General features: G+C 43.6%; 3 protein-coding genes across 10 annotated transcripts in view; 1 reads left to right on the forward strand and 2 right to left on the reverse strand.

The window, feature by feature from the left end:
• Window positions 1–3,287, reverse strand: part of LRRC49 (leucine rich repeat containing 49) — a 51,715-nt gene extending 48,428 nt beyond the window's left edge. The window contains exons 1-4 of the mRNA XM_074600679.1: window positions 3,134–3,287; window positions 2,329–2,391; window positions 1,683–1,770; window positions 850–972 (exon numbers count right to left, since the gene is read on the reverse strand). Of these exons, the coding sequence (XP_074456780.1) occupies window positions 850–972; window positions 1,683–1,770; window positions 2,329–2,391; window positions 3,134–3,187 (328 nt within the window). The 5' untranslated portion in view covers window positions 3,188–3,287. The remainder of the gene's footprint in view (window positions 1–849; window positions 973–1,682; window positions 1,771–2,328; window positions 2,392–3,133) is intronic.
• A 2,392-nt stretch (window positions 3,288–5,679) lies between these two features.
• LARP6 (La ribonucleoprotein 6, translational regulator) lies at window positions 5,680–14,286 on the forward strand. 2 transcript variants are annotated; one of them, XM_074600682.1, is made up of 3 exons: window positions 5,680–5,997; window positions 11,023–11,212; window positions 12,245–14,286. In XM_074600682.1, the coding sequence occupies exons 1-3, from the start codon at window positions 5,777–5,779 to the stop codon at window positions 13,310–13,312; spliced, it is 1,479 nt and encodes a 492-aa protein (XP_074456783.1). In that variant the 5' UTR covers window positions 5,680–5,776; the 3' UTR covers window positions 13,313–14,286. The 2 variants fall into 2 exon arrangements, with proteins under 2 accessions (XP_074456783.1, XP_074456781.1); XM_074600680.1 differs by having other exon boundaries at window positions 5,687–5,997; window positions 11,020–11,212.
• Window positions 14,287–15,970: 1,684 nt separating this feature from the next.
• Window positions 15,971–26,494, reverse strand: MAPDA (N6-Methyl-AMP deaminase). Of its 7 annotated transcripts, XM_074600412.1 has the most exons (12): window positions 26,169–26,222; window positions 25,022–25,288; window positions 24,451–24,581; window positions 23,847–23,907; window positions 23,015–23,102; window positions 22,347–22,428; window positions 21,444–21,570; window positions 20,017–20,097; window positions 18,880–19,018; window positions 18,280–18,380; window positions 17,967–18,041; window positions 15,971–16,904 (listed from the first exon to the last, which is right to left on the reverse strand). In XM_074600412.1, the coding sequence occupies exons 2-12, from the start codon at window positions 25,175–25,177 to the stop codon at window positions 16,713–16,715; spliced, it is 1,233 nt and encodes a 410-aa protein (XP_074456513.1). In that variant the 5' UTR covers window positions 25,178–25,288; window positions 26,169–26,222; the 3' UTR covers window positions 15,971–16,712. The 7 variants fall into 7 exon arrangements, with proteins under 7 accessions (XP_074456513.1, XP_074456512.1, XP_074456516.1 ...); XM_074600411.1 differs by lacking the exon at window positions 25,022–25,288 and having other exon boundaries at window positions 26,169–26,494; XM_074600415.1 differs by lacking the exon at window positions 17,967–18,041 and having other exon boundaries at window positions 26,169–26,282.
• Window positions 26,495–26,569: the final 75 nt, after the last annotated feature.

A 26,569-nucleotide genomic window follows, 5' to 3' on the forward strand; every position in this document is an offset into this window, starting at 1 on the left:
CCACAAAAATATAGGCTCAACTTCTACACGTTTGCCCCTTTTTTTCCTTCCTTCAAATGAATCAAATATGTTAATTGGAAAAACATTAATTCTCCAATAAACAAAGATTAATTGCTTTAATTAGAGTGAGTTCATTGTTGTCTAAAATATGCCATTAGAAGACATATCTTGACAAGTAAAAGAATTTCTTGTGCAATTCAGAATCTTTTCAGTGCTACTCTCTTAACATTTTATTACTGGCTACTCTAACAAACCAGTATAACAACCAACATTCTCTAGGTATCCTTGAAAGTGAAAAAAAGGTGTGAAGGAGAAAAAAAAGAAAAAAATAATGGAGAACGAAAATAATCAATTAATATTGTTGCAGAAGTCTTAAATTAGTTGTGTCTCAGGTTTTTAAGCCAATAAACAGAAGACCAAAGACTTAAAAATCAGTCTGAAACATGACACGATGACAGCAGAGTGACTTTTTTCTTCTAATGTCATCCTTCTAAAGACATGTGTGAAAGATCCCTGTTTGTTAAAGAAAGGCATATAAAAAGCCTATATGTAAATGCCTACATTATATTTTGGAAAATATTTTTATTGGTTTCCTGACAATGATCTGTTAACCTCTCTTAATACCTGAAGGGAGTAGCAGACATAGACAATGCTTGCTCTTTGGTCATACATTCTGACAGCCAGAAGCAGCATATCTTGCAGGGCATAACTTCCCAATAAGAAACCCAGTTAAAAAACGAAAAAGAGACTAACAAGAGAAGTTTTCACTGTTACCTGAAGCATGTGAACTAATACTACGGCTGCTTTGTTGGGATCTGGATTTTGTAGGTGTGTGAATAGAAGACTCACCAAATCCTGATAAAGAACCTGTATTCTGCTTCAACTCCAAACCAGAAAGCTCTGTCAGGCTGGACGGCACTGGAAGATACACCTGCTTATTACGCACCAAAGGACTTAATACTCTTTGGTCTCCTGTGTGGGGAACAAAACCAAACTACAGACTTAATTTTACTCCATAATAAGTTGCATAACATCCCTAAAAATCAACCCATTCTGAACAGCTGTTGGTCTTTATTTTTTTTACCAGAAAGAATAAAGAATTTGCCATAATAATTAAATGGATCCGCTATCCTAACCAATCATTGTTTTTATATAACAGGCAAGCAACAGCAGTGTGGCAAGAAGTGTTGTGTTCCAGGACTCTTCCAGGCTTCACCACAGTTAGTGGTATCACCAAATCTCTTGCTTTTCAAAGACAAAAGCACACAAGTACAATAAGAAAACTATCTCCTCATATCACGGTTCTGAATTAGAAACTAATTTTGTCTAAACAGATTAAAATGTTAAACATCCAATAAAATGTTACAGTAGAGAACTGCATGACTTCTGATGGATTGTACAGTACGGCACTTCATAGAGTGTGGCTTCACAGGTAGAAGAAAGGATGCTCTTCCATGGAGAGAACAAGGGGCAAAAAATGATGAAAAAAGCCATCTGCACTAGGCAGTAGAAGAGATAGTGGGTACGGGGTGTGATGCAGCAGTAATTATATTGAATTACAGTGGCCAATTAGGAAAAGCTGTTGCTCTTACATATTCTAATCATAATACAGTCTTTCTTTACTGTTCAGTTAATAAAGAGAGACACAAAAGACAAACAAACCAAGCCCTCTTGAGCATCACCTTGCCTTCCCGAATAGTTTTTTTCCAGATCATGCTGCAGAAGTCTATTGTGGAAAGATGACTGTTCTTTATTTATCCGGAATTCAAACTGTAACACAATATTTAAGACAAACATTAGAGTTTTCAAATGCAAATAACATCTTTAGACAGACAAACACAACCTTAGTAACAACTACAGTTCTTAGGAAACTCTGCAAATGCTTTAAAAAAAATAAATAGTGGCTCCAACAAAGAGTATTCATTTTATTAAGATACTACGACTGAAAAGCTTCAGTGTTGGAAACCAAAATTAAAATATGGAAGTTACCAGCACATTCATTTGCAGTTGACTAAATAAAGAAGAAAGCCCCATCCTATAAGGAATACTACAATCACAGGAGGAAGAGCGGTACAGATGGAATCATAAGAAATCATATCTATGTATATTAAGTGTACAGCAGGCTATAGTACATCCCCGTGTTTTTACTTTATGTATCTTTAATAGGATGAAATAAATTACCAAAAGACTATTAGATATATCAGATATTGTACTAAAAGTCAACACATTATCACTGAAAAGGCAATTCCTATCTCACAGCATACAAATTTGGCTGTTCCATACAATGCCATTACTTAATATAACTATTAAAGCAAAGGTAATAATTACTGGTTTGCTTTTATCTGTTATCGACGAAGTCTGGATAACCAGCTGAAGACCACAGTTATTAACCTGCAAGTTGGAAGAAAAAGAAACAGGATGTTATACTTTTCAAAAAAACACGTATCAATACAAGAAGTTGCATGCAACCTTCTTTTTATGACTTAAACAACAAAGGTATTTTCAATAGCAAAATCTACCAAGAAAGGAACTATTCTGCAAAACTATTATGAAGAATACGTCACAGTGCTAACTAACACTACATAATTAAAAAACAAAAAAACCCAAGGTTTTTAGTTTTAAAAATACACTGGAAGCGTGACTTTCATGGGGATATTACTCTCATTAATGAAGAAAACAAGTGTTTATATTTAATTATGAGAATTTTTTTTATTAAGGCAAAACGTGCCGGTCATTTAATTGGATTTATATGACAAAACGGAGCACCCACCTGCTAAACAATGAAGACGTTTAACAGAAACATTTAACCAAAGGCTCACATTCCCACTTCCCAGCGAATAACCGGAGGGGCACAGACTGCGCTGTCACGGCAGGGACCGGCCCCAGCTCCCCCCACCCGCCCCCGGGAAGGGGCAGGGGCTGCCCTCGGGGGGCTCGGCCCGCTGCCGCCCACCATCCGCGGAAGGCCCGCGGGCGGCCGCCCCCCTCCGCGCCCTCAGCCCCGCGCGGACCCTCACACACAGCCGCGGAGCGGAGGAACACCGCCGCTCCTGCCCGGTATCCCGCACAACGATGGCTGAGGAGAAGAGGCGGCGGCTGCCGCCCGCCATCCCCTCCCCACAGCAGCACCTACCGGGCCGGTGGCGGCCCGAGGACCCCTGCCGGGCCGGCACTTGCTGGGCACCATGTCTGCGCGCTGCCCCCGCGCCCCGATGCGCCTCACGCCTCCGCGCCGGCCGCCGCCCCTGTCGGAAATCGCTCCGCTGTTACCGCGGCAACCGCCGCTCCCGGCCAGCCCCGCGCGTGCTCCGCCCGCCGGCGGAGGCGGCGCCCCGCGGCGGGAAGCCGTGAGGGGAAGGCGACGCCGTTCTGCAGCCCCCAGTGCCTGCTGCCCGGCCGGGCGGCCTCAGGTAGGGGCCGGGGGTAGGGCTCGGGAGGGGGCCTCGCAAGTGCGCGGCTGCCCGCCTCCCCCCCTCCCCGGAAATAAAAAGACACTAATACGATTGAATTTTTCTGAATTGTAAGTTCAAGTGACTATGTATGAAAACCCGTGAAAAGTCGAGAATCTGGGCGCACCTTCCAGGCTCCTGTTGTGCCCCAGGGAGGCGCCTTGTAGGCACGTACTTGTCACAAGAGGCGAAGACCGAGCTGGGAGGGCTCTGCCGAGGGACCTGCTCGCTCCTGGGCCGCGACTCGGCCTGCTGCCGGCTCTGGAGGCTCTTGGGAGCCCAAAGGCCCCACCGATGGGCAGTGGATGCTTTTAAACACGCACATGGGCGCGTGTTGCTAGCCGCTCGCTGGCTAGAAAAGCAGTGGTGTGGCTGCCTGTGTGTGGAAGGCCTGCAAACTGCCTCACAGTACCTTCCCGACCCATACCCTGCATTTAGCTTCATGTAGCGTCACTTTAGTTACCATTTGCCGAAAGGCTGACAGAAAAATAACGTAACTATGGCTTACTTTGTGAGAAATCTAAATATGGAGGGGTTTTGTTGTGGTATGTAGACCATACTGTGCCAGCAATGAATGTGCCATAAGAACCAACCAACCCTAACAATTCTATGATTCTGTGATAAGAAATCTGTGAGTTTTGCACAGTTCAGGTTCATGGGATTATAACCCTGAGTATCAGAAGCAAAGCTGAAATTTGGGTTCCCCTCTAAGGGACTTGTCTACACTATTCATTTAGTTTTAAGTTCTCCCATGGTTGACAAATACTACTTCATCTCTGCTGGTAGTTAAGCATTATAGAACATTACTATATTAAAAAAGAAAGCCAAACCAAAACATTAGCCTGGTAATTTCAATGGAAATCTCATCAACACAGTGTTTGAAATTACATCAACCTTCATCTGCGCTAATTCTCGCAACCTTATTAGCAGGTTTGTAGCAGACTAGGTAATGATAACAGGACTCCTCAAAGAAATGAGCTGGACGTCGGCAAGGCCAAAGGCCAGTTCTGTGTGGTGACCACTGATAAAGCAGAAAAACAGATCGAGTGTCCTTCCCTATAAAATCAAGTTCTATTGACCTCGACAGAAGGAGTCACCAGATAAACTGAAACGTCTTTCTCAAACATCATTTATGTTTGCTGTGGCATGAAATAGTTCTGTGCTCGTACTGGTCCTGACCTCATTCCTACCCGAGGAGGCAAACAACTTGCGTGGACTCAAACAATAAATGAGACCCACGATCCCCGTACACGCTTTCTCCTGCAACATGGATTCTGCGTTGCTATTTCTGGTCCTGCTGAGATCAATAGCGAAGCTGTGCCCTGCCCAGGACTTCCTGCAAAATGCTGTTCCACCTCCACAGAGAGGCAGAGATTTGGTTAGTGATGCACCCAAGCCTATTTCATAAACAAAATATTTCATTGCTCAAGGCATGTTAAAAAACAAGCAGCCACCCCACTGCCTGTGCATGACCCACGGGGACGGCTCTGCACAGGGGCGGAGACAGCTGGCCCCTGCGCCAATTTTTCAGGAGCAATTGTATGGACAATCTCAGAGGAATTGTACAGACGCCAACAAGGACGCCACAAATGAGGCAGGGACTTGAAGATACAGCCTGCATTTAGTAGTTTGGGTTCAGAGAGTACTGCAAGATCTTCCCTGACTGAAGAACGAATATTTACAGGGTAAATGGAAATGTTTTAGATTGTAATCCCAAAAACATGAATGTTAATTTCACTTTAATAGCTGAAACAGTCTGCTGAAATATAGTGCAATAGTCTGTAAGTTCAAAGTAAATCAGTGTTTTCTCAGAAAAGAGGCCTCTATATAATTAAGTTCTTATGGGGAATGCTTTTATTCAGTTTAAGCGGCACGCAGAATTGTAGAGGAGTGCTCTACACAGATAACATCTATCCAGTCCTGGCCTTGTGCACCGGGTTTTCTTATCTCCAGGTGCCATCCCCGGCGTTTATAACCGCACTTACCCCGCGTCACCTTTCGGGATGTCCCCAGGCGCCCCCGGAGCCAGGAGGCGGCAGCGCAGCCCCGAGGCCGTGCGGGGAGGTGAGGAGTTCTCTGTCGCGATAAAAGCAGTCCCGACTACACCGCCAGCGGGGGAGAAGCTCGGACCGGCCGCCTCGGGGGCTCGCACCCGTCCCGGCGGGCCCCGCACTGGGGCGGCGCGGCCGGAGGAGGGACCGGCCCTCCCGCCGCCGCAGCGGGAGAGGCGGGGAGAGGGAGGGAGAGAGAGAGGGAAGGAGAGAGGCGGCTGCCGCAGCCCGGGGCATCGCTGCAGTGGCGGCGGCGGGCTGAGCCCGCCCGGTGCCATGGCCCAGCGGCAGCCGGCCGCCCCCGGGGGCCCCGAGGCGGCGGAGCCCGGGGCTGTGGCCGCCGCCCCGGGGCTGGCGGTGGGGAGCGGCCCGGTGCCCATCCGAGTGGCCGTCCAGGCGGCGGAGGAGGAGGAGGAGGGCGGCGGCGGGCTGTGCCCGGCGGCGCGGGACGGCGGCAGCTGCAGCGAGGAGGACGCGGGGCGGTGCGGGCGCGGCAGGTGAGCCCGCCGGGACGCGGCAGGAAGGGCCCGGCCGTGCGGAGCCCGGCCGTGCGGGGCGGCCGCGGCTGATGCAACGCCGGCGCGGAGCGTGGGGGAGGCGGGACTCCCTCCCGCGGGGGCGGCCGGCGGGGCTCGATCCGGGCTGTGCGCCCCCGAGGGAAGGGCCGCGGCTGGGCTGCCCGCGGGTGGCCGGCGCGGCGGGGCTGGACGTGGCTTCCCCGCAGCCGGGCGGTGCTGCCCCCGACGTTCCCGTTTCACTACCTTTTACAGAAAGGGCTTGGGGTTGGCTGTTGTTGTGATGGTTTTTGTTTGCTTTGTTTTGCTTTTTCCCCGTTGAGGCTTTTATTGCAGAGAACCGTAGAGATTTTCTTTAGTAGAATTAAGCCACGGACGAGCAGCCCTGTTCTATGTCTTTGGAAACAAGTTGGCCAGACGTGAAATCAAGAGCAGTTTAAATGCAGAAGTAACTACAGGTTTATAATCTACTCTACACTTTACTGTTTGATAATGCCAATAGCGTTGTCTGTATTTAATGATAACTTGCAGGAACTGTCACTGATGCCTGAAGTTGCTTTGACGCCTACCAGAATCTCTTACTTGTAAGAGGAACATCCATGATTTTTGTGCCAGAAAACTGCAGAGAGACAAAGCTCACTAGTTGCTGTTCATCTTGTGTTTCGTACTAAACCTGCAGATGCAGTAATAAATTCAGTCACATAAAGATTTAGGTACAGTAGCATGAAATTCGGTATTCTGTTAGAAGATCAGTTGTTCCTAATCGATTCTCTAACTTCCTGTCCCAGCCCTGACTCAGAATGAACTGCAGTGCATTACTTTAAATTACAGAGGGGTAGTCAGAGAGGGGGAGTTTTCTGGAGCTGCCGGAGTTGTCAACTGTGCACTATGGAAACAGGAGGCGAGCGTAGCTACACACAAGTGAAATGTTTAAACTGAGTCTACTTAGTCTTTCCACAGTTCATATGTGACTGTTGTATTTTTATAAATCCAATTGTGTACAGCAGTCTACAGTGTTGCATTCCAATTACCAATTTCTTAAATTCAGAATATTTTTTACATTTGGGGTTTTTTTGACAATGTTGCATGTGTAAGAGCTTCTAGCCCTGGCCTAGGCTAGAAAAAAAGGGTGGTTATTTTTTTCAAGCTTTGTAACACGTAATAGCTAACTCTTAAATGCTGCTTACTTAATCCTCTACAGTAGGTGCTATCTTCAGAAATGTTTGCTGACAGTGCTGATGTATATTCAGTTCTTGTGGAGGTTGCCTTTTTGTAAATGGCCTCTTCCTGATCCAGGAAGGGACAGAGGTATTGCCATGGAGAGAACTATAAAGGCTCTACATCCAAAGTAGATGAATGGAGTTCACTCATGCTTTTGCCATTTACATGTAACCTTAGCTAAGGATTTACTGTCAGGAATGCAACATCTGATAGGAAATTATTTACCAAAGATTTGGGAAATTGTCAGTGATGGTCTAAAACTGCTGGGAATGAGCCATTTCACTCTCTAGCTAAGCTAGCAGCCAATTTAGATTTTTTCCATCAATTTCTAGGTTTTGTAACTTAAGAAATGAAAACCATTTCCTCATGGTCAAGACACCATAGTTCTTCAGGAGATCTCTGAGTATTTGTGACGTTCAGTCCTCAGCCATTTAGCTGCCAGGTGCTTCAGAAAAATCTTCAGACTGTTTATAACAAACAGGTGGTTCTCCTATGCACAAAGTAAAGCTATTTTTCTTGCTCAACTTAAATTGATTTTGGAGGCAGGCAGACACAGGAATAATCTGAGCTTGGAAGGTGAATGTTTTTATCATGTTGTTGGTCTAAAATACGTTTCACAATAGAAACTGAAATTTAGTGATTGCTGCAGCCACACATCCCATTAGTAGGCACCCAGGATTGTATCCGCTAGTTTTTGTTAACAGGCTTGCATTGCCTTTGAGTGATTGTGCTCTTGGAACATCAACTTAATGCTGTAAATTATATTGCTTATTAGTACAATACCTTATTCTTCTCGAGACTTAGCAAAAACTTGTCTGGATAGAGTCTAACCTCTTGACAATTTAATATATTGTTTGTGAGTTTTGATATTTAAAACCTCAGATCTATTCTCTATGCAGATACGTGTTTAGTTTCTTGTGTGACAAATAGCCAGATGAGTCACCATGTTAAAAGGTTGGTTTTCAGCCTGTCCTAACTGTTTTGACAAGCGTATCCATCACAAAGCTCTGGATAAAGAAAGAAGTAAATTAAAGTTGTGAATAACTACTAGGGTTTTCGGGTTTTTTTGGTCAGTGTTGACTGACATTGATTTATCATTTACTTTTGTATAGAATAGAAAAACTTGGGTTGGAAAGGAACTTTAGAGGCCATCTAGTCCAAACCCCCTGCCGTGGGCAAGGACACCTTCAACTAGACCAGGTTGCTCAAAGCCCCATCCAACCTGACCTCGAATGTTTCCATGGACGGGGCATCCACAACTTCTCTGGGCAGCCTGGGCCAGTGTCTCACCACCCTCAGCGTAAAAATATACCTTCCTTATACCTAGTCTAAATCTTTCCTCTTTTATTTTAAAGCCATTACTCCTCATCCTATCTCTCCACTCCCTGATAGAGTCCCTCCTTATCTTTCCTGTAGGGCCCCTTTAGGGACCGAAAGGGGCTCAAAGGTCTCCCCGGAGCCTTCTCTTCTCCAGGCTGAACAACCCCAACTCTCTCAGCCTGTCCTCACAGCAGAGGGGCTCCAGCCCCTGTGGTCATCTCTGTGGCCTCCTCTGGACCCACTCCAACAGGTCCACGTCCCTCTGATGTTGGGGCTGGATCCAGCACTGCAGGGGGAGTCTCACCAGAGCGGAGTTGATACCCTAGAGGTACTGCCAGTTGATCATTACTATTAATTAATATGGAGCTAGTTACAAATTCCTGCATTTCCTGCAGGTGGCGTTTCCATACAGTACTTAGCGAGGGCTGCTGTAAGAGCCCTAAAGGTTTTTCTAAAAGTTAAACCGTCTGCCCAGTATCAGAATGGTGTATAGTTCAGACAATGACCAATATTTAATTTAGAGAGGTGAAATGAGACCTGTTTCACTTTGATTCAGTGTGTTAACACTGTAAGTAAGGATGGGACTGATCTTTGCAAACATGAAGTTCATTTTTATTTTTTTCTCCAAGCATGATGCTCCATTTTCTTTCCATCCAAACCTTCCAAATACCTGCAAATGTCTGTACTAATAAATCCTCTAAAAAAACCTGTAAGCTCCACCCTGAATTGAAGGTAAGCTTTTCTTAGCAGAGTGTGGATATGTAAAATTGCTGAAATATGCTAAGTTTCTTGTGCCCACACTAGTTCTGAATTTGTACTGAATTAAAAATGAGAAGTAGGGGGGTATGGGAATATCATGAAGGAAAAATAAACACTTACCCTTGTATTTTCTTCCTTCTGAAATCAGTACCCATAGCTGGCCATTAAATGTCTTTTTTCTATCTTAATTATAACTCCATCTATAATCCTCCACTTCTGGCATTGTCAAATAACTCAAATTCTTTTTATCACTCTCTCATTCTTGTCGTTCTGTGAACTGTACCCCGTTAAGTGGCTGGGGAGATTCTAACAAGGAGACTCGTAGGATTGTGTGAGTGTCCATGTGTATCTGATGTAGCCTTATCATCAGAAGAACCATAAGTAAATAAATAGTTAGCTTCAAATCCCCTTCGGCATTAAGATCAGAGTCTCCAGTTTGGCTCTGGGACAAAACTGCCAGGCAAGGGGATTGGGTCGCCTGCATCCTCCTTGCCAGATTGCCCGCGGAGGACTCGAGTGTGGTGCCTGCTCCCTTCTTTACTGATTTCACAAGCTCTGCAAATGCCATTTAAGACAATTTGGGAAAATGTGTGGCTCCTCCTTTTTTGTTGCTGAGGTGCATGGGAGACCAAAGTCATATTTGATTTATAGGGTCTAGGGAGCTTAGGGGATGACTTAGTTTTGTGTTTTTTTAACAGAAACTTCCATGATGGTCCCCTAGCAAATCTAGACTAACAGCTTGAAAAAAAATTAGTCTGTCTTAAGGTAGACTTGTGCATTATAGTTCCTATAGCAACATCTATGGCTGTAGCCTGTGGGTGAATTATTTGCCTGAAGCTAGGTAACAATTTAAAGTGTCCTTTGTATTTCAGTAACAAACATGCTGCTGTAACTGTATGTGGTGAGAAGTTTATCTCAAATCCACAATCCCTTTTCTGGGGATAGGATGCTAACTAGCGCTCCATTTTGCACAGATACCTAGAAAACGTGATGGCAGGGGCAGAGAGGAAACGAGAATGACTTCTTCCCAACCTGCACGTGTGTGCAGATACAGCTGTTCCTGAGGTACACGAGCTGCTGCTGCACCAAAGTCCTTCATCTGAACCGTACATACAGTTTAAGGCCCTCGGTAAACTGCTAGTTGAGTTACTCTGTCACTCTGGAAGTGACCTGTAAGAAGAGCAATAGTCCTGTCAGGCTTTCTCACTCCCTGGATACTGGCTCCTGCACTCGTGCGGCGACAAGGCTTGAGAAATCATGGTTTCCTCTAGTTGGAATGTTCACTCACTGGTATGTGACACTACTCATCAAGCACACATATTTATGTGCTGTGTTTAATAGCCTCATACTGAAAAATAAAACACTGTTGCTGGAGGAACTTGGTATAGCACCAGTGCATTTATATAGCACCTGCATTTCATGTTTTGGTGTAGGATTTGCTTTGGCAGAGTATTTCCAAGATGCCAGTGTGTGCGTCTCGTTCTACACTGCAATCGATCAACTTCTGGAATGAGCTCAGTGTGTGGACTGGGAAGCTCCGTCCTCTGAGCTGGCCTCCTGGCGAGGCTGATACCTGTTCAGTGCCCACCTATAGAGTAAGCTGGAATCAGTGTTACGGTTATGCCTTTTCATTTTGAAAGGCTACTTGAAATCCACTAACGTCAGATGAAGATCTGTTAATAAAATGATTTAACTCTTTTTCAGCAGTGGGGACAACGATGATGACTCTGACCAGAACTGGAAACCACCAGAAAATGACCTGATCCAGAAGTTAATAGCACAGATTGAATATTACTTCTCAGATGAGAACCTTGAGAAAGATACCTTCCTTTTAAAGCACGTGAGAAGAAATAAGATGGGCTATGTCAGTGTTAAACTCCTCACTTCTTTTAAGAAGGTAAGCTAACTTTTTAAGACTTGAAGTGCCTTGTGTAAGCCTGATGAATCTAAAATCATTAGGAGATAGGAGATGAAAATAACTTATTTTATAGAGGCGGTTTAACAGCCTTCTTTTGCTGCCTCTCTCAAGGGTTGATTCAGTTTTGATGCGATGGTGAGGTTTGTTTTTATCCAGAGCTTTAATTGCTGAACTCATTTGTGATTGGCTAGGGAAGTCATAGGTTTTTAAATTATCTCCCTGGCATAGTAAATGGGACATTGGATAAAATTCACTTCTAGATCAGCTATTCACGAGTAGCCAAATAATCCTGGCGAAGTTACTTCCTTGGCTCTGAGAAGGGGTGGTGAATCTGACCTTTGCAAACGTATGGAGGTCCAAAAATCTCTTTTACATTAGGAACTCCTATGTAAATATGTGTATGTAACTGATTTCTAAAAATTACATTAGAAACACTTTGAAAAGATTGTAAATCTGAGAGTTATGCAGAGCTATTCAGTCTAGAAGTTAAAGCACTCCCTGTTTCTTCAGACCACTTCAAACAGATTATACCAGTAACAGATAAACTCGTAAAAGCACTCCTTGGAAACTGAGAAGTTTGGGGGGTTTTAAACTGAGATTTTAGAGGGAGGAAAGATCAGTTCAATAAAATGAAGTCCTAAACTTGACAAAACTTCTTGTTTGGCAAATTTAACAAAATAAAACCCACAGAACATGCATTACGGTCATGGTTCAGACCTAGATATGGAATGACCCAACATCACCTGTGCAGGCTTTAAGCTAACGTAATGATTTTCATTTCATAGTGTCAGTTCCTATTTTCAGTAGATTCAGCAGGACATGAGCTTTACAGGAGCTCACTGCTGCCCATTACAGCCAGAAAACCGTTTACTTTTTCACTCGGGTCTGCTGCAGGAAACTTAAGTCCAGGTTTCTGTTTGTAGACTGGAGCCTGCATCTGCCTTAAACTTTCTGTAATTAGTTTGAATGGGTTTGATGAGTTGTGCTGCTTAAGCTGTGTCTGTCTTCAAGGTGAAGCACCTTACCCGCGACTGGAGAACCACAGCCTATGCACTGAAGTACTCTGACACCCTTGAGCTCAATGATGATAACAAGAAGGTTAGAAGAAATACTCCAGTTCCAGTGTTTCCAAGTGAGAACCTCCCTACCAGGATGTTACTGGTGTATGATATCCACAGGATTTCTGAGCTGGAGGCTCCTACCAAACAACAAGAAAATGGATGCGTGCAAGAAAGGATAATGGAACGTCTCCTCAAAGCCTTTGTAACTTTTGGTGCAATTTCATCAGTTCGTATTCTCAAGCCTGGTAGGGATCTACCACCTGATATCAAGAGGGTCAGCAATCGGTACACCCAACTGGGAACTCAGGAATGTGCAATTATAGAATTTGAAGAAGTAGATGCTGCCGTACGTGCTCATGACTTCATGTGTGCTGAAGAGACTGGCATGAAAGTTGTCTTAATAGGCATGAAACCTCCAAAGAAAAAAGTTCCCAAAGACAAGAACCGTGACGAGGATACCAGCAAGAGCCTTAAGAAGGCTAAATCCCTTAATAAGAGAGTTGAGGAACTTCAGTTTGTTGGTGATGAATCTTCAGCAAACAGCTCTTCTGACCCAGAGAGTAATCCGGCATCACCATTGTCAGGACGCAAAAGTACCACAACGAACACTAGAAGTAACTTGAGCCCCGTCATTCACCCAACCAACCATTTGAGTCCTAATGTGTCACCCAGATCAAGTCCTTGGAACAGTCCATCTTCACTAAGAAAAGTAACCAAAAAGTCTCCGCTGGCTGAAGACAGCAAGCTTAACCCAGGCACTAGCCCTGAAATGCCAAGGAAAGGTACGGATTATTCCTCGGATAGCAGTATCACTCCTTCGGGCAGCCCCTGGGTACAGAGAAGAAAAGCTCAAACTGTAACGCAAGAGAAGAGTCCTGTCAGTAGCCCCATGTTGGCTCGGAAAATACAGAACGCAGACGGGCTACCTGTAGGGGTGCTGCGGCTGCCCAAAGGTCCTGACGGCACTAAGGGATTCCACAGCAGAGGTGAAAGGAGGAAGGCTATGAAGAATGAATAAATCATTCTTTAAAGACAGTTTCACAAGTCACTCAACTGTTTTTGTTTAAGTCTGGTGAAAAATTGTCACTTGAGTGACCAAGTCAAGTCAGTATTTCATTTTCAAAGATTTTTGTATTCATATAGAGAATTTATCACGTGCATATTTGTATACTCACTTCACAGAGTGACAGGCCAGTTGAGGTTGGAAGGCATCTCTGGAGAGTGTCTGGTGCCCTTCCTTTGCTTGAGCAGGGTGCAGCGCAGCAGCTCCCTGCGGGGTGCGGACATCTGCGTGGCTGGAGACTCCCCAGCCGGCCTGGGCAACGTGTTCCCACCTCCAGCCACCCACAGGAAAAGGTGTTTCCTTACGTGCAGGTGGAATTTCCTGTTCTAGTTGCTGACCCTTTTCCTGTTACTGGGTATCACTGGGAAGAGCCCAGTGCCACCTTCTTTCCTCCTTCCCAGCAGGTATTTAAAGACATGGATGCGATCCACCCCCAAGCCTTCTCTTCTCCAGTCTGAACCACCCCAGCTCTCCCAGGAGAGATGCTCCAGTCTCTAAACCATCTTACGCACTTACCTAATGCAGTGCCCTTACCTGTAGTATTTTTTTTATGTAGTAGTTTGAAATACCTAAATATTGAAAAAGGCATAGAAGTCATTCATGTAACTACATGATTTCAAAGCTACGATCCTGAAGAGCGCGTGTAAGTGCTTACAGTTTAGTGGTCGTACGATGATGAGCTGTGGTGCTACCAGCCTCATCCTAAGGAAGAGAGAGTTGGCGGACTTTCTGGGTTTGTCTCAAATGGAACGCCAAGAAAGACGCTGCAGAGCTGCTCTCTGCTCACGCACATCTCCAAAGACGGCAGCGTTCAGGAGGACCAAAGTGTGTATTTTCATGTGATGCAAAGAAAGACTCTGAGCATCGAAGACTGTTTTGTAAGGGTTATCTCATATAATCAGATGGAAATAAACGAAAATATTAACTCAGTCTGTATCTATTTTGTGTAGTTTAAAAATTAAGTTGATCTGCATCTGAATAGATACTTAAACCTCATCTTGCGCCGTATGAAATTCCAGAAATAGTTATTCAGATTTTCCACTGCATCTAGGGAAGAAAAAAAAAGGTCCTCTGCCCCATTACTGATGGTTATTTCACTCCAAGTGTACGTCACAGTTGTTTTTATACAATATTATACACTAATGAATGGTTATCTCACTGTTAACTCTGAATTTAACAAGCAGGCTTGGCAAGAAGCACCTAAAATTAACTATTATCCTACCGGAAGCTAAAGAAGGAGCCTCTGCAGTTTTACTTATAAGAGTTACACCCCTGAAAAATAGGCCAGCGGCAGTGAGAAGGTTTCAGCTTCTAATGTACAGGCAGTGGTGTGAAGACACACACAAGTCAGTTAAATGGAAATGCCAAGAACTAAACGTAACAGTCCATCGTGTTAAAAATCTGTAAGACACCATGTGCTTGCAGGAAAATAGCATTTAGCAGGGCGATGCTCTCTGAATGGGCACAGCTGCAAGTCACAGTCAACACGTAAACCTTAAAAATCAAACTTACTTTTGTGTAACTCTGGCTGTTTGAAACTAAACATCGCATCAGACACTAATGATGAGTCATTTTGCTTTAGAAAGTTTTACGCTTGACCAATGAATGCTGAGGGTGACCGCTTTGTAAATAAACAGGAAGTTGACAGTTTTTCTTCACTAATAAACCAAATACTGTTACTGAAAAGTTATTAGAAGACCATAACCTATAAAAATACAACTTCTTTTACAAGAGAACGCCGTCTCACTGGCGCGTAGGCCTGCTTACCCCAAGACCAAGATATACATAGCTTTAACATGCCAGGGAGCTGCTCGGCCTGTCTTTAGTGAGCTCTTCCATAAGAAAGGGAAAAGAATACATTTACCATAGTAATTATTTTTGTAGAAAGAAAACAGAGACCAACTTGATCAAACAACAAAAGATAATGCGATCAGTGAAATTATTTGGAAAGTAAAGTACCGTTTATAAATAAGAAGTCATCATGAGGTCTTACTCCGATTAGATAAGAATATATAAAATGACAGTTCTGCTTCACATAATTTTCCCCATCTCCAAAAGGAATGTTCTCTGCTTGGAAAATGTTCCGTGGTAACTACAGGCACCCACACAGACACAGCAACTTCTCTGCTACCTTTGTGGGGGTTTTTTTGTACTTTTTTTTCTTTATGTTTCTCGTTGCCACTTTGGAGCCGGAACAACTACTTTTTGCTGATTTTATTAAAAAAGACCAAAGCAGAAGCCATGAACAGCTTCTGTCTCACTGTATTTATATTCAGTATTCCCTGTAGAGCCCAGAATTTTGCCGGTTTAATTAACTGATGTAAAAACATTCCAGGTATGAGGTATGTTCTCTCTGGCTACTCCCCACACTCGGTGGCAGTGCCTAGCACCAGCTCCTGCTGGACATGTGTGCTCACACGGATTCTGATGTCTCGCCCTCAGAACGTAGGTGCTGGGGCAGAGCAAACCCCGTCACGGCCAGCACTGAGGAGCCCCCTCGGCTGTGGGAGCAGGAGCCCCCGACGCCTCCGCACTCGCCGAGTCCTGCCCCGGGCGGGACACGCTGCTCCTCCACAGCTCACATGCACACTTCAAGCAGTGGTTTCGAAAACATGGAGGTTCAAGCTATTTTTATTGCCTTTTTTTTTTAAACAAGAAACAAACAGGAATTCTACAATGCATTTGGAGAATTAGACCATTCCCCTGCAGAAGCTCACAGTTTGTGAAGGTGCTTAAGATTCTGAACTTTATCTAAATGCAACCGGTGCCAAGTACGTCAACAGGCACCACCACATACGCTACACAAGCCACAGCATGCTTCAGTCATTGTGTATGCCAATTAAAACAGAGGCAATATTTAATGCCTGAGACAAATATTTCACCCTCCCTGAGTTTGTTTCTGTCTTCACATTCAATCAATTGCTCAAAGCTTCTGTTTAAAACCAATTCAAAAATGCAAACGTACACACCATACACACACAGCGCTTGGCAAAATGCTGCCAACAGACATCAGCCCCCAGCGGCTGTGCCTTTATTGTGTTCTGACTCTCAAACCCTTGTAGTACGATGACATATTTCAACTATTTTTAAAAAATTGTCATATCAACGGGAGAGAAACGAGGTGAGGACACATTTGGAATGTCAGCCATTGGCCGTGAGCCCTTCCCAACTAGGAAAGAAGATTTACATCTGTCCCCACTAACAAGGGAGGCATGTTCCTGTCACCTTCATTTCGCACAAGCACCGTTCACGGGCTGCATTTACAAACCTGAAGTCTGAAAAAGGCCAGGGACTTTGGTCAAACAGGGTTACGAATTAAGCTAACACACCCAAGCTGTTCAGAACGAGAGTTTGATTAATCAAACAGGGCTGGCTTCAGTTGGCACCACTGTTCCCTTAGCTTTGATTTTATGGCACTGGAAGCAAAGATATAGTTGATTGATTCATAGGAAAGATCCCACATCTGTGCTCGAGTCAGATTAAATGTTTTTGCAGCCAGCTCATATTCTTGCGATAGATCTGTCGCAAAGACGCCTTTATCATCAGTCTGGAGTTAAATTGAAAGAAAAGAAAAAACAAGTTTAAGTTAGTTCTTCTACACCAAAAAGGGGGTTTTCTACACATTACAAACCAGTTTTATCTTGCCGTTTCCCATTTTATTCCACGGTTCTTTCACCTGTTGGCAATTATTTCATACTTCGTTTGCCCTATTTTCACTCAAAATTAGTAAGTTATTCAAACATAGAAGAAAACTTCATAAAGTGATGGCACAATTTATCAAGAAAATAGGAATTCCTATTAAAATTGCCAGGAAGATGGCTATGAAATGATGCGCATGTGCAAGCTGTGTCAGGCTGTGCAGGTGTCCCCGTTCCTCTTCTCCCCTCCCCTCAGATGTGGGAACGAGAGCGCACTCTATTCCTGCCTCTGCAGGGAAGAGACTCTCACCCTCACACCTCGTGTCGACGAGAACTCCTCGATACTGACTGAAGTACTGGGCTGGCATCAAAACCATATGATGGAAAGCCACCTAAAGATTACTCATCTAAAAGGAGCAGGTTTAGGATTACTTAAGGGTAAATAAGATTACCCACCTGCAACTCAGAGTCCTCCTGTGCCCTCAGAGGCTGGAACTAGATGATCTTTAAGGTCCCTTCTAACCTGAATCATTCTATGGTTCTATGATCCTCTTCAGCTTCAGACACTGTAGTGGCTCCTCATTCTATCACTCTTATTTTTACAGGCCTTTATGAGTAAACTGCTTTCTTACATGACTTCATTGGTCACCCAGACTATTCACAACTGAAAATCTCAGAAATAATCTCTAATCATGCATTATTTTTCACCTAATACAATGGAGTTCAAACTCAATAGTCAATACTTTATATGATAAAAGATTGAGGCTTATTTGAATAATAAGCACAACACTAGTACATATACACATACTTGGGTTAAACCAACATGATGATAATAAAATCCTGCCAATGCCAGTTAAAGTACTTGGCACCTCAACATTTAAGGACCTTAATTAGCTCTCAAGAGAAGTCAAGGACTCTGGTCCAATGCAACGAACACCCAGGGAAGCACAAGCTTAAATGCAAGCACTGACCCAATGTGTTGAAGAGAAATCTGTCAGTACACAAAGAGTTACGCAGTCCATTGCATGCACAGCTGATCCTCTCATCTATACAGAAAAAGAAGGTCTTGCTTTATGGTAAAACCAACAGAAATACTAAAAATTCCCATTTCTATTACAAGCATGTCTCAAACAGAACGCTACCACTTCCTATAAGCAGATGATTTGCTGCAAGGTCAGAAATGGTCAGTAAGTCATCTCTGATCCACAACAGGAGATACACTTCTCTAATTTCATACTAGTTTGGCTTGTTGCCTAAACACATGGTTAAAATCAAAAAACTTACACAGAGCACTGCAGGGTGGCCCATGTTGTACCAGTATCCAAAATGGTGTTTGTCACAGGAAGGCACTGTCTGAGTTTTGATGTTTGATGTCATGCAAAATTCTAAGGGGAAAAAAAGAAGAAACAAGAAACAAGGATATATATCATACAAAAGACATGGTTTTGACACATTAATTTACTTACTTCTGTTCCTGAATGAAAATTAAAATCAGCTATTGTTGTTTCTTTGATTTTCTGTGCTTCAAATATTTGGTAATATCTTCTGAGGCAAGATATGGGGATCAATTTCTTCTTAACTACTGGCTGGGTACAAAATTTAGGGAGCTTGCAGAGCAGATACAGGAACACCACACAGCCTTGCACAGTAACTAAAAGTTATGATTTCCTTTGGTTTTCATCCGAGACATCAATTGTTGTCTGCTGACACAAATATGTCAAAACCACAAAAGCATCACCTTCACAGGCAATTCTCTCACACACGCTGCCATGTGTTTCTAAGTCACCTCTGGTCAAGGACAAACGAGAGTTACCACATCAGCAGCACAGACCATATTCTGGAATCTAGACATCACTGAGTAATTTCACTAACTTTTTTCCTTACCAATAGGTATCTGGTTTTGTCGAACAAGTAGCACTAACTCTTCTGAACCTGCTGTGGCAGAGTTGAGAAATGTTCCATGCCCAATTCTGTCAGGAGGCAGGCCCAGGAGAACTTTGGTTTCCTCTTCTTGATTTGGAATCTAGAGAGGATACATTTTACATTCTGTCAAGGCAGCATAAAGCAGCACATTAAATAATTACAATGGACTTCAAGCTCTATTTTCACAGCGTATCTTATCCAAAAGGAAGTGTTAGTGAGACCAAAGACCCGCATTACTACCCTGAAAAGAAAGAAGTAGTACACAAAAGTGACTCCCAACCGGGAATTACAAACCAAAGAAGCCAGAACCCTGAACTGGTAAGGTCTAAACAGATGATCACTATCTGCAGATCTGAAGCACTTTCAGTCGGAGGCCTCAAATCAGCTCTTCGCGCTTCAGTGTCAAAACTACCCTGTCAAGAAGATCTTTAACACCCGTTTTACACAGGGATTAACACAATGGTGCATAAAGAACTGAAAGAGGCCAAAACCAACACAACAAACAAAAAATGAAACAAAACCAAGAGACCACGGAGACATTAAGAAATAAATTCTCACAGGAACGTGCAGGAATATCCTGGAAAAACCTCCTTAATGAAATAGAAACAAGTATGAATAGACCTGTGACATCATGTATCGTGCCTAATTTCCTGATGAAATAAAACTATTTTCAGTATTTATCAGACCCGTCAGAGTAAACTTCAGCCACCACTTCAGCATTCTGTACAGAGAAGCCCAACTCCTCCTACTGATGGAAGCATAGCCAATAGAGCTACTCATGAAAATGGTGCAAATTTTACATGTGACTTCTAAGGAAATACCAGGAAGAAAACAGTGGATCTCTTGGAATATTAATAATTTTCAAATTCACAGCCAACCTCCCAATAGATATAGTATGGTAAAAAATAATTTGACAGCTTTGATTCAGGAAAGATTGCTGAAGATTTCTCCTTGTTTTCTTCGCTCTTGTCAAAATGCCCCAAGTCATTACTATTTTGGCCCAAGAAGTTCAAAATGCACAGAAGTTAATTTTAATTTCATCAAGGTTTTCATAGAACAGGAATTACAGCGAAGGACCAAAATAAAGAAAACTTTTACCTCTGAAAGATGCAGTGCCAGCTTTAGACCTGCTTTTTTTGCTTCTGAGAGTGGTTCCAAAAAATCTTGACCATGTCCTGCCTTGAAGACAGAAAGACATCACCATTCTACAGCTTTGATGCAGTGACATGCCGAAGTTAAGACTCAATAGCCCTGGTGACTATTAAGCAGGTATTCTTTATTGCAGCGCCGGGCGCACAGGGGATTGCTCCACCTAAAGTGCGTGCCGACTGATTTAGATGTACAGTTTAAATACATACTATGTATGCATATTCACTAGTTTTCCAATAAATGATTACTTATTCATTAACTCATTATTACAGGTTACTGCCCATTCCCACATGCGCACTAGAGTCTCTCGGTGGTCTTCAGAGACATCTGGTGATCATTTACTTTCTCCACTCCTCTTCATCTTTGTGACTTCTGGGTCAACTGCAGGCCTCTACTCCTTTATTCTTGCTGGCGCATCAAAAGTTTTAGCTTTGACTGGTCTCTGCATTCCTCAGTAACCCTGGGCCCCTTGTTTTGAGAGATAAGCTTCTACTACAAGGTTATATTGTCCTAAAGCATTCTTTCTTAAAAATTAGGAGATGTGTTCTGACATTTAGTACTACAACTGTTGCATCTGCTCTTTGTACAGCCTTAAAGCACCCAGTCTCCTAAATTAAGCTCCTACTCTAATTTACGGTTCTAATATATTAAGCACCTACTTCAATTAGTTTACAGCTTTAATGTATCAAACCCTACTTCAGCTTGTTCTACAGAATTTTTCCTAGCACAATAATTAGGAAGTCTAGCAATATCAAAACACTGAATTCAAATACAGTGACACTGAATTATTTTCCTTTTCCCATTACTTCAGTTTTGAATGCAGCAAGACACCCAATGTTCTGTTCTGTGGGCACAGTTTAGACAAACTGGGCAAATATCAGCAATTCAGACGATGCCTGACGCTGACAAGCCAATTACCTTGATTTTGATATCCTTCCTACAGCTATCAAACACGCAGAGCCATTTCATCGCAACTTGACAGCTATCCTCACACATTTTTGCTTTCTTAATACGCAGGAAGCGCTTGGTGCATCTAGACAAAACTTAAGCTAGTGTCAACCTGTAATACTATTTAACTTGCCTCAACCCAGTCAACCTGACTGGGACTATTTAGTAACAGACACTTCCCAGAAAAACACTACTTCTCAGTGTCTCTTTCTTCGGTGTCATACATTAATCTATTGATTCTTTGTTAGAGTATCTGCTCCTTACAGCAAGAGGGATTAAGCTGGTATCCAGACTGCGAGCAATCCGTTCAAACTAGCAACAAACAGGACAAAAGCATCTAAGAACAAAATGTGAATAGAACTGCTTGCTGTTACACAACATTATATATTTATCTTCAAGAACAGACTAAAATAAAACAAAAAACTTACGGTGGGATCACCACTGAGGTCAAGTCCTACTACGACCCCATCAGTGGAAAGAAGGAACTCTTCAGCAAGTTTAACGGTCTCTTTTGCAACTGCCGGGCCACCTCTTCTATTTATGGCTATTAACAGTCTGGGATAGAAATGTACATATTAAGTTAAATACAGGCTGTAATACCAGGAGACTAACAAATCTAGTAGCAACAAAAATGGCACTTCACATCCTTCACGGCTGTCCACAAAGAGCATTTGTACGGGAAACCGTTCAAGGAACGAAGGTGCCAAAGTGCAGAGGGACACAAATAAGGTCAATACGTTAGCCTGAAATGCCACAGCCATGGTGAGAGGGAGGGCAGCGAACAACCCCCTGCTCACTTGCTGCCTGCGCTATCAGGTGAGCAACCTCTCGGAGGCGTGCACATGAAGAATGAGAATTCTTCAGCTTCCACAAATACATCTAATGAGGTTTGCTACCCAGAGTGTAAAAGTCAGGCAAGCAGACCCTCCAAGCAACCACAGACACCCCCCTCAAACTTGTCTGCTGGTTCAGACCACTCCTTTACAGCAGGCTGCTTGTACAGCTAATCAAGCAAAAGCTTTGCAATGAACCTAGACTGCGAAAAAGGAGTCTTTAATGCAATCTCATCAAAAACACTGCTTTTCCTGAAAATGTTGCAGAGAATGGACAGTCTCAGAGCTGAAAAGCCTCACAGTTTCATTCTCTGGCAGTAAGAGGGAAGATAAAAATTCAGGTTTCCATACAAATTACTTATTTTCATTCCATGTAATCTAGTTTAAGCACAATTTTTTTTCCTACGCTGATGGGTTTGTAAACCTCTCTGCAAACCATGACCGAGCATCAGACTGCACAAAACCTTGAAACAGAGGTAGTCCATGTGCTGTAGTTACCTGACATCTATATCCAAGCCTTCTTCTTTACACTGCTTTATACCCTCAAGTACAGTTTCAACATACATCCTTTTGGTCATACCTACAAACACATGCACACATTTGGAATAAACAGACTTGAATTAATTTTATTACACTGCAGACCCAGCTCTCTAGTCTCACAAGTTTCATTTTGCACCTTCGATTTTAGTCCATAGCCTTCTAATCTATATAGTTCTAATTCTGTTTATAAATACAGCTTTACTTTGAAGCATACATTTGAATTAAGCCTCCTTCTAAGCATCTGAAAGAAAGTAACTTAGTGTGAACCACAGAATAACAATAGGACTTACTCTTATGTGTTTCTATTAAACCACATCTACAAGGAAATTAAAAAATGAAGTGATAAAAAGAAAATATATCAGCTATTCAAAGTATTAGCAGACTCAGATGTCATACTAAAGCAAAAAACCCACATTCTTGGGCAGTAGAGTTATAACCAACACATTTTTGTCCTCAATGATCTAATAGTAAAGTGACATGTTTTTACATGGTTAAATCTTTGCTTTTATATTTAAAGTATATTTTTATTGAACCAACTAAATTTGACTTTACTTGTTATTAACATAGCCTTAACTAAGTTTTATAGCACGTCAGACTTAAAAATTAAAAACCAGAACAGACCGTACCTGTGGACTTTTCATCTCTAGGAGTGCTCCTCAATTCCAGGTACTTGACACCATCATCAGCAAATTCTTTAATAACATCTTTAGTTATCTGATTAAGAAACACTGTATTCAATATCATGAAAGTACTTAAAAGACCCAGATCTTTTGGCCTGAAACACTTTTTCAGTGTCTCGGTCCCTATGTGTTTTTAGCGTTCTCCATCTCTGGAAACACCACCCCACAGAGGGCACCTTTGCTTCCCTCAGCGAGACTAAAGAGTGTTCGGACAAACGAGAATTTCCTTGTCTGAACAGGAATAACCCTCAGCTGGGGCAGTCATCACCCCGTTCACAGCCACTGCACCTTTCTGGAAGTTTAACAGGCTGCCTAAAAACCCCTTCTCAGGGGGAAAGAAGAGGACACTATGCCACCTTCCGCTCCCTGTTTTGATCACGCAACAGTTCTCCACAACAGTTCTGTAATCTGAGGCAAACAAAGGGCAGTTCTAGTTCTGTAGTTTTGGTACGTACTGAACCGAAGAAGAAACAGGAGACCAAGGTAAATCAAAGCTTTGGCAACAACGAACAGACATCACATTTTTAAGACATTATCAGCCCAAGCAGCTGAGTGGTCGTAATAACCACCATGTTGGAAGGTCATTGCTTTCACAAAAATTAAATGTAAAAAGTTATATAAAATCCTGTGTTTCTAAATTAATGTTTTACAATAATAATTATGATCTCCAATTGAAAGGACCATTGCTGATATTGTTACTTTGAACCCAAAGCTGTTAATCCAACTAACTGACTGTTGTATTGCTTGCTTGTTTTAAGCCAACTTCTAATCAACTCACCAGTAAAATATCTTCAGGCCTAGTGGTAATCTGATAGATGATCTGAAACATCTGAAAACATCTAAAATAAAAAGTTTAAAAAATTAATTGGACAAACATTGAACAGTAAAAACAGTATTCAAAAAAAGAAAAATCTACACTTTGGAAACATGTACTCACTATACTCAATTAACCAGCTTGTGGCTTAAAATACACAGACCATCTGAATGGCCATTTCTGCTTTTAGATGCTAACAACACATTTGCAACAGAAATTATTATTATTACCACCAGGCTTTTTTAAGCACAAAGGAAAACATGAACTTCCCAAAAAAGGAAACTGTAAGAGTCAATTTCCTCTGAAGAGCATACACTACAAGTGAAAATTTCCAATCCTTTAAAAAGGGAATTAATCAACATGAGATTTCCATTTAGTTTGCAAACATCTAAGCAGTTATTATATTGAAACAAGTAGCAAAAAAAAAAATCTAACAGATTGTACTGTAACTAAAACTTGAAGATGCATTTTCTGCAGTCAGTGTATAGTGCCACATACTTCTCTGTTTTGAACTCAATTAAGTGATGCTCGGTAAATATTCACCACTCACACACAGGTGTACACTCACTCATCTAAGGTCCTTTTCTTTCCTTTGTCAATCACCGTCATTCCATTCTGGATGTGAAGGGATGGCTTCTGGGCCATAAGTTTCTTCATAGTGGCAGAACTGATACAGCCGTTCAAATGAGCATGAAGTTCCTAAAGAAAAAAGATTCCTATGGATTTCTGTCCAGTGAAAAGGATGGCTTCTACATCTTGTTTGTGTTACTGGTCTTGTATGCTACTTTAACTGTTCACTCTGAGTTTGAAAACAAAAATAAGAGCTATCTCGGTGTTTGGCTAATAATTGTTTCCTCGTGCTTTTGCATGGACTGGTTCAACCCAGACCCTTCTGTTTGTTCCTTCTCTGGCAGTGGCTGCTGCCGGCACTGATCCCGGTGGGAGTGCGGCTGGATCAGGAAAGGCAGCTCTCCCGCTCCTTCTGGGAGCCGAGCAGCTCAAGGTGACGAGGGAGCCAACAGCTGCCTCAGAATTAACAAAAAGTATAACAAGGGTTCAAGAACTCTTTCCCTGTCCACTGCTAGTTAAAGATACATGTATATTGTTCAAAAATAGTTAACATCTGTGTATCCACTCACCTTTCTTTTTTTCATACTTCGAAGTTTTAACTCACACCAGAAATCCAGCAAGACGCTACCTCTGCCCATTGACAGCAGCTGGAGCAGCAGTCCTCCTTTGTCCGAGGCTGCTTTCTGCCTGCCTTTCTCCAGACAACCTGCCTTTGGGGTCCACATCTACGATCCTCAGCTCCATTGCTCACTTCAGCTTTGCTCCTTCTTATGCTCTCTTGGCTCCTGACACGCGGAAAAGGTCCCTGGTGCCCTCCCCGCTCCTGCAAAATGTACCTGCAGAGCATCTGGTTTGTTACCCACCCCCTCGAACACATCCCTTCTCACTGGGAAAAGAAAAACGGGAGAAGTATTTCTTCAAGCCTTTCATTGGAAGATACGTTGAAATTGTACCTCCTTCAACATTTAATTTTATGAAGTATTATATTTCAGATTCCTATTTTAAAGTATTAAGTTCACAAGCAGAGGAAAAGGGGTCAGATTACTGTAAACTGTGAAGGTGCACAACTCCAGCTGAACACCAGGAGCTGTGGCTGCTTACCGCTTCTGGAAGTCACTCCAGGTACATGCTACTGCTACTACATTAAATTTTTCCCAGGCTGAAAAGTGAAATACCTCACAGAATTCAGTTAGACATGAAACATAAACCCTGAAAAACACCTTACTGAAGAGGAGCCTGGGAACAGAGGGATGGTGGGATCTGATGGGGGTTTGAGGAGCCCTGGCTGTCTAAGCTCTCCGAGAGTACGTGCCCTTTGCTGAATCCAAGGTGCCGAAAGGTGACACTGATAAAGTGGCAGAGACCCGGCCCGAAGGAGAGCAGAGATATACCGCCAGCGAGGCACACCCTCCGGGGTATGGAACAAATAGCGTTATCAGAGGGGGACTTGTCAGCCTTAGCCTGGCTGCAAAACAGGGCAAAACCAGAAAATACAGATCACGCTTAACTGATTTAACTGGGAGAAGGTTAGACACTGAGAACGGCAAACAGCTGCTGCGGGGTAAAGGAGCTCAGAAAAAGCGCTCTGTTGTTAAAAACGGAGAAAGAAGCAGCAGCAGCCGCCGCCGCCACCGCCTCTCGCCTCTCCTCCCTCCCTCGGCGCCCGTGCCGGCTCCACCGCGGCCCCTGTGCCCCGGCCGCCCCCGCCGCGCTCACCGCTTTAGGCAGCCGCCGGTAGAAGCGCAGCTCCCGCTGCCCGTCCCGCTCCCGTCCCGCCGCCATGACGCTGCCGAGCCGCCGGGGGGCGGGGCCGGGCCACGCCCCCTCCGCACAGCCACGCCCCCGGCCGCCCCCGCGCGGGAGCCGGAGGCGAGGCCGTAAAAACCACCCGTCACGGTTCATCCCCCGAAAGCTCCCAGTTTATTCAAGTGACGCCAATTTCAGATCCACCGCGCCGCCGGCCCGGTGCCGGGGGGGGCCCGGGCGGGGGCAGGCAGCCACCGAGGTGTTCAGCACCCCCGCGTCGCCGGTGGGCAAACGCACACGTTGCACCGCCAACCCTTTTTTAAAATTAACTTGGCAAACCCGCTAGCACAAGAATACAAATTTCAAAGCCA

This window comes from Larus michahellis, chromosome 9, assembly GCF_964199755.1.
Source record: "Larus michahellis chromosome 9, bLarMic1.1, whole genome shotgun sequence".
Classification (NCBI taxonomy): Eukaryota; Metazoa; Chordata; class Aves; order Charadriiformes; family Laridae; genus Larus; species Larus michahellis.